The sequence below is a fragment of the Vipera ursinii genome (genome assembly GCF_947247035.1).
Source record: "Vipera ursinii genome assembly, chromosome: 4".
NCBI classification, from domain to species: domain Eukaryota; kingdom Metazoa; phylum Chordata; class Lepidosauria; order Squamata; family Viperidae; genus Vipera; species Vipera ursinii.
This window is the reverse complement of record NC_139514.1, coordinates 2186593-2201813: the sequence shown is the minus strand read 5'-3', so window position 1 is coordinate 2201813 and position 15221 is coordinate 2186593. Positions and strand designations below refer to the sequence as shown.

Here is a 15221-nt window from a genome sequence, read left to right as displayed (position 1 = left end):
CAGATTTGATTTATTTTATTTTATTTTGTGGGCAACCTCCTGCAATGGGAGTGTGTGGGTTTTAAATTGCGGATTTTAAACTGGGCTTTTTAACGTGGCAGGCCACCTGGAGCCGGTGTGTGTGTGGTCTCTGTGTGTGTGTGTGTGTGTGTGTGTGTGTGTGTGTGTGTGTGTTGGGAGGCTAGATAAATTGGCTTAAGAAACAATCGTAATTTTACCTTTCCGCTCTTTTAAGTATTCTGGATCCACCAAGACGACGCCATCTGCAGAAAGAATGGGCCAAAAATGAGAGCAAAGCGGAACGGTTGGGTCTGCCCATCATGGCTGTGTGCATTAGCCAGGTTTGCTGCAGAACACATTAGGGTACACAGCCAGGGCTTCCAGCGTTATTATCCGAGGACAGGAAAGGACTAATCCCCCTTAATTCAAAAGGAGCTCATCCCGATCGCTTGACCGTGAGCCAGCCGTGTGCGGCAGCAGCCAAAACAGCTAACACAATCCTGGGTTGTATAAACAGAGGCATAGAATCAGGATCGCGTGAAGTATTAGTACCACTTTATAAAGCCCTAGTAAGACCACACCCGGAATACTGCAGGCAGTTTTGGTCACTGGATCACAAAAAAGATGTTGAGAGTTTGAAAAAAAAATCAGAGAATAGCAACTAAGATGATCCAAGGCCTGGAGTAAAACATACGAAGAACGGCTGTGGGATTTGGGTTTGGCCAGTGTAAAGAAAAGAAAAAAATAGGGGGGACATAATAGCAGTATTCCAGTATTTGAGGGGCTGCCCCAAAGAAGAGCAGAGGGCCAGGTTATTCACCAAAGCATCAGACGGGAAGGATGAGAAACAATGGTTGGAAACTGACCAAGGAGAGAAGCAACCTGGAATTAAGGAGAAACTTCCTGACAGTGAGGACGATTAGCCAGTGGAACAGCTTGCCACCAGAAATCGTGGGTGCTCCATCACTGGAGGTTTTTAAGAAGAGGCTAGACAGTCACTTGTCTGAGATCGTATAGGATAATAATAATAATAATAATAATAATAATAATAATAATAATAATAATAATAATAATAATAATAATAATAATATAAAGTTGGAAGGGACCTTGGAGGTCATCTAGTCCAACCCCCTGCTCAGGCAGGAAACTCTATACCATTTCAGGCAAATGGCTGTCCAGTCTCTTCTTAAAAACCTCCAGTGTTGGAGCCTTCACCGCTTCTGGAGGCAGGTTGTTCCACTGGTTAATTGTTCTAACTGTCAGGAAGTTTCTCCTTAGTTCCAGGTTGCTTCTCTCCTTGACTAGTTTCCATCTTTTGCTTCTTGTCCTGCTTTCAGGTGCTTTGGAGAATAGCTTGACTGCCTCTTCTTTGGGGCAGCCCCTGAGATGCTTGACCAGGGGGCTGGACTAGAAGACCTCCAAGGTCCCCTCCAGCTCCGTTATTCCATTCTGATTCTAAGCCCACCCAACCAATCAGGCCTGGGAGATGCCTGGATGGGAAATGACAGGCATGACAATCAAGGCCATTACAGGTAGGCTTATGACTCCACGGGAGTCCAAAATTTCCGTCGTTAAGCGAGACACTTGTTAATTGAGCTTTGCCCCACGTTACCACCTTTCTAGCGCCAGTTGCAAAGTGAATCACTGCAGGCGTTAAATTAGTAACACGGTTGCTAAGCGAATCGGATTCCCCTCCCTCCCCATTGACTTTGCTTGCCGGAAGGTCGCAAAAGGGGATCGCGTGACCACCCCCCCCCCGGGGATGCTGCAAACGTCATAAGTATGAGTCAGTTGCCAAGGGACTGAATCTTCATCACGTGACCACGGGGTAACGTTGCAACGGTCGTTAAGTGTGAAAAGCGGTCACCAGCCACCTATTTCAGTGACCCACCCATCCCTTTTTGCGACCTCCTCATCGGCAAAGTCAACAGGGAAGGCGGCTTCACTTAACAACCATGTTACTAACTTAACAACGGTGACGATTCACTTCACAACAGAGGCAAGAAAGGTCGTAAAAGGAGGCAAAATTCACTTAACAAATGTCTCGCTTAGCAACGGAAATGTTGGGCTCCATTGTGGTCGTAAGCCGAGGACTGCCTGTATTAGCCACCCTTCCAGCTTTAGATCATCATCAAAGGGGCCGGCCCTTCCTGTCAATCCCCAGCCCCAGCCCACCCCGATTCTGCTCAGCTTTGGGTCCCAGGGGGCAACATCCTTCCTCTCCATCCCAAAATTCCGATCTCGGTTACTTGATGGCAGGGGTCTTCAAACTTGGCCGCTTTAAGACTTGTGGACTTCAACTCCCAGAATTCCTCAGCCAGCCAAACTGGGCCACTTTAAGACTTCTGGACTTCGACTCCCAGAATTCCTCAGCCAGCCAAACTGGGCCGCTTGAAGACTTGTGGACTTTGACTCCCAGAATTCCTCAGCCAGCCAAACTGGGCCGCTTGAAGACTTGTGGACTTCGACTCCCAGAATTCCTCAGCCAGCCAAACTGGGCCGCTTGAAGACTTGTGGACTTCGACTCCCAGAATTCCTCAGCCAGCCAAACTGGGCCGCTTGAAGACTGGTGGACTTCGACTCCCAGAATTCCTCAGCCAGCCAAACTGGGCCGCTTTAAGACTTGTGGACTTCAACTTCCATGCTGGCTGAGGAATTCTGGGAGTTGAAGTCCACCAGTCTTAAAGTGGCCAAGTTTGGAGACCCCTGCTTTATGGAGTTCTGACGGCTCCAGTTCCCTCCTCCACTTACCGACTGGATCCACGAGGTCAATGTGGTCGACAAAATCTCTCTTGCCCAGATAAACAGTGAGCTGCCAGGAGACAAAAGGACAGAGAAGTCATTTTGGCAAGATCTGAGGGAGACATCATTTGTCTATCAGGAGCCGGAGGAAGATCATCATTAAAGAAAGATTTAAGGTGAGTTTCTGCTCTCTTCTGCCCCTCTCTCCTATCTGTCCATTCAAGAAGAGATTGGACAAGCCTTTGACTGAGATGGAGTTTCCTGTTTAAATAGGGGGTTGGACTAGAAGACCTCCAAGGTCCCTTCCCGCTCGCTTATTCTGCTATTCTGTTGTTCCGCTGTCTGTCTGTCTACCTTCCCATGTACCAATCAACCTATCATCTATCATTTCTCTCTCTCATCTATCGATTATTTGCTTACCAATCAACCAACTAATCCAGGGGTAGGCAACCTTGGCTCTTTTATGACTCGTGGACTTCAACTCCCAGAATTCCTCAGCCAGCCAAACTGGGCCGCTTTAAGACTTGTGGACTTGTGGACTTCAACTTCCATGCTGGCTGAGGAATTCTGGGAGTTGAAGTCCACGAGTCATAAAAGAGCCAAGGTTGCCTACCCCTGAACTAATCTCTCTCATCTGTCTAATCTCTCTATATATACATATATCTATCGTCTATATCTCTGTATGTGTTTATCTATCTATCTATCCATCCATCCATCATCTTCTATTATCTACCTACCTACCTATGTCTAATCTAATCTCTCTCTATATACATATATCTATCATCTATCTCTGTATATCTCTGTATGTGTCTATGTTTATCTATCTGTCTATCCATCCATCCATTATCTATCTGTCTGTCTATCTATCCATCCATCCATTCATCCATCCATCCATTATATCTATCTATCTATCTATCTATCTATCTATCTATCTATCTATCTATCTATCTATCCATCCATATCTATCTATCTATCTATCTATCTATCTATCTATCTATCTAATCTCTAATCTAATTATTTAATTATCTATCTATCCATCCATCCATCATCTATTATCATCTATCTATCTATCTATCTATCTATCTATCTATCTATCTATCTATCTATCTATCTATCTATCTATCTCTAATTATTTATCTATCCATCCATCCATCCATTATCATCTATCTATCCATCCATCCATCCATCTATTATCATCTATCTATCTATCTATCTATCTATCTATCTATCTATCTATCTATCTATCTATCTATCTCTAATTATTTATCTATCTATCCACCATTATCATCTATATCCATCCATCCATCATCTATTATCATCTATCTTTCTTTCTTTCTATCTATCTATCTATGACCTGTCTCTCTCTCTCTCTCTCATCTATTAAATTTCTATGCTGCCCATCTCCCTGATACAGCCACATCTTCGCTGCTTAATCTTTCTTACTCCTCCAGCTGGCTGCTGGAATTTGATTTAGTGTCTAATTCAATTTACATCCTAGTGGCTTTCTATCCCTCCCAGGGCCGGAGGGAGTGTTATTTCCTCGGTCAGGCTGTTGTTCACTCTCTCCTTGTCTGTCTCCATTGGGCGAGGGTCAGGCTGAGTCGGACCCCAACATTCAACCGTGAGCTAGAAACGTTCCTTGCTGTCTTTCCTGATCAGCTGAGAAAATCAGAGTCATCCCAGGAGAGATTTTGGAAGGATTTTCAAAGGAGCTGGCTGCATACCCAGAGGGCTCCGGATGAAAAAGCTCCTTTTTTCTCCACATTTATTCTGCCTTTTTATGCCAGCTGCAAAGCAGGAAACGGAACACTGTTTCTGTTTGGGAACAGTTATTATTCCTATCGCTGAATATATTTTATTCTGTTCCCGATACAAATGTCTCCGCCTCCCCTCCCAAAACCAATAAAAGAGCACATAATAAAAGCAGTGAATTAAAAACAATATAAAACCAGACTGTAATGAAGAGGAAGAGGGGACAGGGGGGAAAAAGAAAGAAAGAAAGAAAGAAAGAAAGAAAGAAAGAAAGAAAGAAAGAAAGAAAGAAAGAAAGAAAGAAAAAAAGAAAGAAAAAAGAAAGAAAGAACAGAAATTAAAAAACAACGTCTATCCAGTGTCCATGAAGAAAGAGGTGCCTTTTTACTGTCCTTTAATCTTGCTTCTTTATGCAGTCTTATTTTTGTATATTTGGGAGCAGTTTTTTGAGGATTGCAAACTGATTCAGGATTTTCTATATAAGAAAGAGCAGGACATGGATAAATTCTATAAGAATATATTTGTCCACATCCAGCTCGGGAACCCAAAGAAAACTCCAGGTTCATGCCGTTTCCAAAAATCTGACCGTTAACTGAATACACCAGCGTGGTAATGTCGAAGCAAAACTAACTCTGAGGTTCCCAGACCCCAATTCATAGAACTAAACAATAATTTCTCCAGCCAGAACCCTAATCTCTCACACAGTCCTTGTAAAGTAGGGGTCCCCAACCTCCCCGGGCCTCAGCATGCCAGCAACCGGTCCGCACAAACAAGTCCCATCCACGGGATGCAGGCAGCACACAAAACCACGCACCCTCCAGTCTGTGGGAAAAACTTTCTCCACGGAACTGGTCCCTGGTGCCCAAAGGTTTGAGGACCTCTGTTGTAAACAATTTTGGGAACCGTCTGTTTCCTCTCTCCGCACCTGCTGCAGTGTCCTTGGAAAGCTTTCAGGCTTTCAAAGGCTTCAGTGGAAACGTAGAGATTTTGTTTCCCCATTTAATCCATTCTAAAACAACACCTCCCCCCTCCCTTACTCTAATGGCAAGTTGAAACGAAGAGGCACGTAGCTGCCGAACTTGCATTCTTGACAATATTTTTTTGGGGGGGGATTTCTTTGTGGTGTGCAAGATTGGGGATTTCCTATCCCATGCCTTCATGCCAAGCAAGCCTTCTGTATCTCCAGATGTGGAGGAACCAGAGCTGGCTATTTACACCCCCTTTTTCACCTGGTGTGCAAAGGGCCAATACATAGCAGCTGGTAAGACCGGGGAAGTAAGAACTAGCTTGCATTAACAGAGGGACAGAATCAAGATCTCGTGAGGTTTTCCTATAAAACGTATTATTAACCCGGTAACAGTGGAGTTGGAACTCCCCAAAAAACTAAGAAACAGTTCTCCCTGTATTCTAGGGGTCTTCAGACTTGGCCCTTTTATGACTTGTGGACTTCAACTCCCAGAATTACTCACAATAGAATAGAATAGAATAGAATAGAATAGAATAGAATAGAGTAGAGTAGAGTAGAGTAGAGTAGAGTAGAGTAGAGTAGAGTAGAGTAGAGTAGAGTAGGAATAAGAATAGAATAGAATAGAGTAGAGTAGATTAGAGTAGATTAGAGTAGGAATAAGAATAGAATAGAATAGAATAGAATAGAATAGAATAGAATAGAATAGAATAGAATAGAATAGAATAGAATAGAATAGAATAGAATAGAATAGAATAGAATAGAATAGAATAGGGCCTTGGAGATCTTCTAGTCCAGCCCCCTGCTTAAGCAGGAGAACCTATACCAGGGGTCTTCAAACTTGGCCCTTTTATGACTTGTGGACTTCAACTCCCAGAATTCCTCAGCCAGGCACACGAGTTGAAGTCCACAAGTCATAAAAGGGCCAAGTTTGAAGACCCCTGCTGTATTCTATTGTAGTTGAACTGAAATGGGCGTCATATTCACCCTTAAGGCCAGCCGAAGATTTCCCCCCCCCTCAACCCATTATTGGTAGAGGGCGTACAACATTTTGAAATTAAGGAAATACTAGATTCTATAAAGTATCATGGGTCCACCCAGTACCTAGTATCCTCCCATCCTCCCAAAATGGAGGACCAAAAGCGCTTTATAATGCCTTGGTAAGGCCATACTTGGAATACTGCATCCAGTTTTGGTCATCACAAAATAAAAAAAAATGTGGAAACTCTGGAAAGAGTGCAGAGAAGATCAACGAAGATGATCAGGGGACTGGAGGCTAAAGCATATGAAACACGGTTGCAGGAATTGGGTATGTGTAGTTTAATGAAGAGAAGGACGAGGGGGGACATGATAGCAGCCTTCCAATATCTCAGGGGCTGCCCCAAAGAAGAGGGAGTCAAGGTCTTCTCCAAAGCACCTGAAGGCAGGAGAGAAGCAACCTGGAATTAAGGAGGAATTTCTTGATGGTGAGAACGATTAACCAGTGGAACAACCTGCCTCCAGAAGTCGTGGATGCTCCATTACTGGAGGTTTTCAAGAAGAGACTAGACAAACCGTTTGACTGGGATGGAATAAGGGATGTTATCTTGGGAAGGGGGGGTCTGACTAGATGATCTCTGAGGTCCCTTCCAGCCCTATGATTTTACGTGAGTCCTGGGGTCCGTGCAGAAATTTGGAAGCTGCAAGCAGAATTTCCTGCTTCTTTTATTTGCTTGTTAGCCAATTAGGTTTACACGCCGCACAACGAGTCCGGGTGCCTTAAAATTAAAATGGCCAATATTCAAAGAACAACAGCATTGGGCTCTCCCGCTTGGGCAGCGGGTTGGACTAGAAGACCTCCAGGGTCCCTTTCCAATTCTGTTATTAGGAAGAAAAACAAGGACCCCAAGGCAAGAACGCTATGGGGGTGACAACTTCCCCCGTAGCCCATTAATGGTGGTTTCCTTAATCTCTCTCTCTCTCTCTCTCTCTCTATCCCGGGTTGCTTGTACCTGGCTTCCTCCCCACCTGGGCTGAATCGTGGTTTATGAGCTGAGCTTTGCACAGACTCACTTTTCATCTCTGGATTATTTTTAGCTACCCCCCCTTTCCTTTGGCAGCTTCCTCGCCAACTCTTGACACCGAGGGAGACTTTCGGTTCCCATGGAAAACGGAGGAGCTGAAATGAAAAGCACGGACACCCCGCCTTGCTCTGTTTACCACAGGCCTACTTCTGGCCTTGACCGTGGTCAAGATGACTCATAAGCCTCTATTCGGAGCACCAGGTGGGGCTCAGGGGCATCGGCTGAGGCACCAGGCACCACTTAGCAACACAATGGCTGGCTGGCACTTAAGACCAGCAGGGATACGCCTTTCCCCCCTCAAGGACAGCTGGCGGAGCAAGCTATTCCTTGCTGTCTTAACAGAATAACAGAGTTGGAAGGGACCTTGGAGGTCTTCTAGTCCACCCCACTGCTCAAGCAGGAGTCACAGAGTAGAACAGAGCAGAACAGAAAGGAATGGAACAGAATAACAAAGTTGGAAGGGGCCTTGGAGGTCTTCTAGTCCAACCCCCTGCTCAGGCAGAAAACCCTATACCATTTCGGACAAATGGCTGTCCAGTCTCTTCTTAAAAGCTTCCAATGTTGGAGCATTCACCGCTTCTGGAGGCAAGCAGTTCCACTGGTTAATTGTCCTCACTGTCAGGTTGCTTCTCTCCTTGATGAGTTTCCATTCGTTCCTTCTTGTCCTGCCTTCAGGCGCTTTGGAGAATAGCTTGACTCCCTCTTCTTTGGGGCATCCCCTGAGATACTGGAAGGCTGCTATCATGTCCCCCCTCGTCCTTCTCTTCATTAAACTGGACATACACAATTCCAGCAACCATTCTTGCTATAGTTCATCCTCCAGTCCCCTGATCATCTTTGTTGCTCTTCTCTGCACTCTTTCCAGAATCTCAACGTCTCTTTTACGTCGTGTTGACCAAAACACTGGATTGCAGGATTCCAGGTGTGGCCTTACCAAGGCTTTGTAAAGTGGGTACCAACACTTCACGTGATCTTGATTCTACACCTCTGTTTATGCAGCTAAGGATTGTATCAGTTTTTTTGGCTGCTGCCGCACACGGCTGGCTCATGTTGAGACTCTAAAAAGAGTGCAGAGAAGAGCAAAAAGATGATCAGGGGACTGGAGGCAAAAACATATAAGGAACGGTTGCTGGAATTGGGGGTGTCTAGTTTAATGACGAGAAGGACGAGGGGGGACAGGATAGCAGACTTCCAGTCTCTCAGGGGCTGCCCCAAAGAAGAGGGAGTCAAGGTCTTCTCCAAAGCTCCTGAAGGCAGGACAAGAAGCAACGGATGGAAACTAGTCAAGGAGAGAAGCAACCTGGAACTAAGGAGAAACTTCCTGACAGTTAGAACAACTAACCAGTGGAACTCCTTGCCTCCAGAAGCGGTGAATGCTCCAACACTGGAGGTTTTAAAGAAGAGACTGGACAGCCATTTGTCTGAAACGGTATAGGGTTTCCTGCCTGAGCAGGGGGTTGGACTAGATGACCTCCAAGGTCCCTTCCAACTTTATTATTATTATTATTATTATGTTTAAGGGACCGTCCACTAGGTCTCCAAGGTCCCTCTCACAGTTACCACTAGTGAGTCACTAATGAGCCTTGGATTTCAGGTCCTTTTCTGGCAGGGAAGAAGAAGGAAGTCTGAACACAAGGAAGAATCAAACTCTTCGGTCAGGGCAGTTTTTTTCAGCTTGCGTTTGGGTTCAAAAGTTCTGATCTTTGGCTACTGATTTCCTAGGATCCCTCCCAGGTGCTCTTCTGGGCCTGATCCCACCGGATTTGGGAAATCAGTCTCCAGCCAGTGAAGCATCACTGAAGCTCAACTTCAGCGCAGAATGTGTAGTACAGTAGGTGTGTGGAACATGGGCCTAGTGCAGGGGTAGGCAACCTTGGCTCTTTTATGACTCATGGACTTCAACTCCCAGAATTCCTGAGCCAGCATAGGGGAACTATGGCCCCTTCATGACTCGGGGACTTCAACTCCCAGAATTCCTCAGCCAGCATGGGGGAAACCTTGGCCCCTTCATGACGTGTGGACTTCAATTCCCAGAATTCCTGAGCCAGCATGGGGGAATTATGGCCCCTTCATGACTCATGGACTTCAACTCCCAGAATTCCTAAGCCAGCATGGCTCAGCTTGGAAACCTCTCCCTTTCCCCTCAGCATGGCTGGCTGAGGAATTCTGGGAGTTGAAGTCCACGAGTCATAAAAGAGCCAAGGTTGCCTGGGCCCTGGCCTAGTGAAGCTGGCTGGGGGATATTGGGACTTGAACCCCACCCATGCTGTCTGGGGAATTCTGGGAATTGAAGTCCACCCATGCAGGCTGGAGAGTTTTGAAGTCCTTGCACACAGGTGGGGAATTCTGGGAATTGAAGTCAATCTATATCAGCTGCAGGATTCTGGGACTTGAAGCCCACCCATGCTAGCTGGGGAATTCTGGGAATTGAAGTCTACTCACGCTGGCTGAGAAAGTTGAAGTCCACAAGTCTTAACGTTGCCAAGTTTGGAGAGCCCTGATTTAAAGTGTTGCAACTGGATTAGACTTTCCTTTTTTTCTTCTCTCGTTATGCTCCACCCCATCAACAGATTATCCGGCCTGCCAGTTTCCATCATGACAAAACCTTGCAAAACCAATCAGGAAGTCTCTTACCTTGGCGTTGGGGCTGGCTTTCTTGAACACCCTGCAAAAGAAAAGGATGGAAGCCAAGTGAGTTGGACAGAATGCATCTCGGCCTCAATTCAAAAGCTGTTACCTGCCATGTCAGGGCCCCCGATGCCCCCCCCCGAGGCGAGAAATCCTACGTGCCCATTTATTTTATTAATTTATTATACAAAATGTACATGCTGCCCAAACCAGAGGCTTACGCTGTTCAAAATCCAGAATACAGGTGGTCCTCAACTTACGACAATTAAGCCCAATATTTCAGTGGTTTACTGAGTTTTGCACCCTTTCTATGACCTTTCTGGCCATGGTTGTTAAGTGAATCACTGCAGTTGTGAAGTTAGCCACACGGTTGTGAAGTGAACCGGGCTGGTCAGAAGGTCGTAAAAAGGGTGTCACCTGCACCCGGGACACTGTGACCGTCATAAATATGAGTCAGTTGCCAAGTGTCTGAATTTTGGATCGCGTGACCCTGGGTGGTAAGTATGAAAAATGGTCATAAGTCACTTTTCTCAGTGGTGTAAATTGGAATGGTCGCTAAATGAATTGTAGTAAGTCGAGGACTACAAGTACACAGTACATCCTGGATGGATATAATAAGGGAGGGGGGGGGTCCTTCAAAGAATAGGTAGTCTTTGACTTACGACATATGACTACAGCTGAAGCCAAATTATCTGTTGCTAAGTGAGACAGCTGTTAAGTGAGTTTTGCATTTTACAACCTTCATTTTTTAAAAAAAAAAAAGGTTTTATTATTTTTTTAACATAATCACCTTAATATTTGGTAAACAGTGTGTTTGTCTGGGTCTACATATAAGAAACATTTACTAAGTTGATTTCTATAACCTATAATCCACATCATAACTTTACTTGCTTTTTCCCATAATGTTCTCTTCTACCGACCTTAAGTTAATGCGATTCTTCTTGTTTTAGCGAAGGACGATGGAGTATAAAAGTTTTCTAACATTTCTACAGATAATAACCGCATCAATATAATATTCTTTTTCTATCTAGTCATCCTGGTCGTCTCGTCATAGATCCTGTTGACAGTTCTTCTTTACATTGGTTTTTCCCACAATGTTCAAGACATTCTTACTGGCTTAAGATTTTCTCAAAGTTAATTACATTTGAATATTTAAGCCCATTTTTTCCTCAGGGAAGCCGGTTGTTAAGCGAGTTTTGCGTTTTACAACCTTCCCTGCACAGTCATTAAGCGAATCACCGCACTTGTGAGTCACATGATTCTTAAGCGAATCTGGCTTCCCCATTGACTTTGCTTGTCAGAAGGACACAAAAGGGGATCGTGTGAACCCCGGGGATGCTGCAACCCGTCGTAACTGTGAGTCAGTTGCCAAGCGTCTGAATTTTTATCACGTGACCACGGGGATGCTGCGAGGGTCGTAAGCATGAAACACGGTCATAAGTCGCTTTTCTCCATGCTGGGATAACTTTGACCCATCGCTAAAACGAACTGTTGTAAACCAAGGACAAGATTAACAGAGTTGGAAGGGACTTTGGAGGTCATCTAGTCTAACCCCCTATTCAAGCAGGAGACCCTGGCCTATACCATTTCAGACAAATGGCAGGTCGTACCACTGGTTAGTTCCAGGCTGGTTCTCTTCTGGATTAGAATAGTAGAATAATGGAATAATACTAAAACATACAAAGAACGGCTGCGGGACTTGGGTCTGGCTAGTTTAAACCAAAAGAAGAAAGAGGGGAGACTTGATAGCCGTGTTCCAGTGTCTGGGGGGCTGCCCCAAAGAAGAGGAGGGGGTCACGTTTTTCTCCAAGGCACCAGATGGGAAGGACGAGAAACGATGGTTGGAATCTGATCAAGGAGAGAAGCAACCTGGAATTAAGGAGAAACTTCCTGACAGTGAGGACAATCAACCAGTGGAACTACTTGCCTCCAGAAGCTGTGGGCGCTCCATCACTGGAGATTTTTAAGAAGAGGCTGCTAGACAGTCACTTGTCTGAGATGGTATAGGTTCTCCTGCTTAAGCGGGGGGCTGGACTAGAAGACCTCCAAGGTCCCTTCCAGCTCTGATATTCTACTATCCATCCTTCCTTCCTTCCTTCCTTCCTTCCTTCCTTCCTTCCTTCCTTCCTTCCTTCCTTCCATTCCATTCCATCCCATTCTATTCTTTATTTCTATTCTATTTTATTCCTATTCCTTTTTCTATTCTATTCCTTATTTCTATTCTATTCTATTCTATTCTATTCTATTCTGTTCTATTCTATTCTATTCTATTCTATTCTATTCTATTCTATTCTATTCTATGCCTTATTTCTATTCTATTCTATTCTATTCTATTCTTTATTTCTATTCTATTTTATTCCTATTTCTTATTCTATTCTATTCTATTCTATTCTATTCTATTCTATTTTATTCCTATTTCTTTTTCTATTCTATTTTATTCCTATTTCCTATTCTATTCTATTCTATTCTATTCTATTCTATTCTATTCTATTCTATTCTATTCTATTCTATTCTATTCTAGTAATTCTCTATTCTATTCTGTTCTATTCCCTATATTCTATTCTATTCTATTCTATTCTATTCTATTCTATTCTATTCTATTCTATTCTATTCTATTCTATTCTATTCTATTCTATTCTATTCTATTCCTTATTCTATTCTATTCTATTCTATTCTATTCTATTCTATTCTATTCTATTCTATTCTATTCTATTCTATTCTATTCTATTCTATTCTATTCTATTCTATTCTATTCCTTATTCTATTCTATTCTATTCTATTCTATTCTATTCTATTCTATTCTATTCTATTCTATTCTATTCTATTCTATTCTATTCTATTCTATTCTGTTCTGTTCCAGATAAAAAGCTCTCCAGTCTCTTCTTAAAAGTCTCCAGTGATGGAGCACCCACAACCTCTGGAGGGAAGCAATTCCACTGGTTTAATTGTCCTCACTGCCAGGACATTTTTCCACAGCATTCTCGGAGAGAAACAGCGACCCATGTTGCACTGCCTGTTTGGCCTGGATTCAGCATTTTTATACTTCCAAGCCTCTTGCAGAGCTTGCGAGGAAGCAAAATTGACTCCGGCTTCTCCAAAATGGAACAAAAGAAAACAATGCAATAAAGTGCATGTCCATTAAATAAAAGAATAATAAGAACGAATTATTAAAAATTAATGCCTACAACGGATGTACAAAGGAAGTTGTAATGTGCTTGGTGGTGGGGGGAATCTTAATTTGTCTAGTCTAACAAAGAGAAGGACCGGGGGTGACATGATAGCGGTCTTCCCATATTTGAGGGGCTACCAAAAAGAGGAGGAAGGGGGTCACCTATTCTCCAAAGCAGGACAAGAAGCAACAGATGGAAAATAATCAAAGAGAGAAGCAACCTGGAATTACGGAGAAATTTCCTGACAGTCAGAACAATTAACCGGTGGAACTCCTTGCCACCAGAAATTGTGGGTGCTCCATCACTGGAGTTTTTTTTTAAGAAGAGACGGGACAGCCATTTGTCTGGAGTGGTACAGGGTCTCCTGCCTGAGCAGGGGGTTGGACTAGATGACCTCCAAGGTCCCTTCCAACTCTGCTCTTCTGTTATTCTGTTAATTTCTGGCACTAACAGGGGTTTCCACGGGAAGTGAAGATCCGGCTTAGAAATTGTGATCCTGGGGCCATCCCGGATGTGTCCTCCCAGGCGAACAAACTCGTATTCACACAACCTGTTTCGCTCTCAACCCCGATGAACAAAGTCTACGTGGTTCCCGCCTTAATGAGGTTCCGAAAGGGCTTAAAAATGTGCCAATGAGGGGGAAAATGGCGTTTCCTTCTTTACAGGAAAAACTATATAGACGTTTTTAATTTCCCCCTCCTCTCTTTTCCTTTCTTTTATCTTCCTTTGCTTCGCTCGCCTTTCCTTTCTTCTTAATGGCTGCTAAGTACTGTAATCGGTCGTAAGTTGAGGAGCTGCTGTAATTTACAACCATATGTTGTGGCTGATTACACTGTATTTATTTATAGATTTGGTAGAGGACAGGAAGGCCTGGAGGAATGTTGTCCATGGGGTCACGATGAGTCGGAGACGACTTCGCAACTAACAACAACAACACTTATATGTTACTTCTGATAAATGGACAGTTGTTTATAAGTTCCCGGAAAAGAGACCGACAGTTGTTAAAGCATCTCCTCATTAACATTCCTGCCGTTCTTAAAAACGGCTCCAAAGCCTTTTTTTCCCCAGGAAAAACAGGAGATACAATTCTCCCACCACTCATTCCCAGCCCTCGTCAACAGCGGCATCGGAGCAGCACCAGGGCGCTGATTTAAGCAGTCCTCAAGTTACGACCGTCACGGAGCCTGGCCATCAAGGTCGTAAACTTGCGACAGTTGTAAATCGGATCGCCTGCCTGACTAACCTAACGCTGCTACCTTTTTTTTTTTGGTTTCGCAGAGGACGTTAAGCGAACGCCACAGTCGTTGAGCGAGCCAGTGGCTCGCTATGGGAACGGTTTCGGCAAACACCCTCCTCCCCCAGAAATGAATGTCAATTGTCAGCCAAACCGTCGTAAAATGGGGTCGCATAACCGCAGGACGTAAAAGGTCATAAAAGCGGAACCGTTTCATAGTGCTCGGAATGTGGCTACGGAGGAACGGCTGACGGGAATTTGAATCGGGGTGATAAGTACACGTAGGCAGGACCGCCGTAACTTTAAATGGCCGCTAAGCAAGCGGTTGTAAGTCAAGGATCTACGGTACCTGTGGACTTTTGTGCAAGACCTAACTTTTAACAAAGGTCTCTGTGTTTGCGGCAAAGGGGGTGAAATTGAGCCACGCATGCGGGACCCTGGACCTTTGGAAGGGCTGCAGGAACTGGGATGCATTGCTCCAAATGTCCACTAGCTGGCAGCAAACAAGAGGCATACAATGCTGCTTCCTGCTGCCCTCTTATGGCCACCCGCAGTGGTGCAGCACAGATTTTTGTGCCGCTTTTCATATGAATGGGTGGTGGGGAGGGAAGGAGGGATGTCAGGAGCTTTTTTTTTCTAATTTGCATGAAGCCTACCATTTTCTCCCA

General features: G+C 44.4%; 1 protein-coding gene across 1 annotated transcript in view; it reads right to left on the bottom strand.

The window, feature by feature from the left end:
• Positions 1 to 15221, bottom strand: part of ARRB1 (arrestin beta 1) — a gene marked incomplete at its 3' end in the record, with an annotated part of 88621 nt that overhangs the window by 27548 nt on the left and 45852 nt on the right. The window contains exons 2-4 of the mRNA XM_083362159.1: positions 10156 to 10186; positions 2752 to 2812; positions 219 to 263 (exon numbers count right to left, since the gene is read on the bottom strand). Of these exons, the coding sequence (XP_083218285.1) occupies positions 219 to 263; positions 2752 to 2812; positions 10156 to 10186 (137 nt within the window). The remainder of the gene's footprint in view (positions 1 to 218; positions 264 to 2751; positions 2813 to 10155; positions 10187 to 15221) is intronic.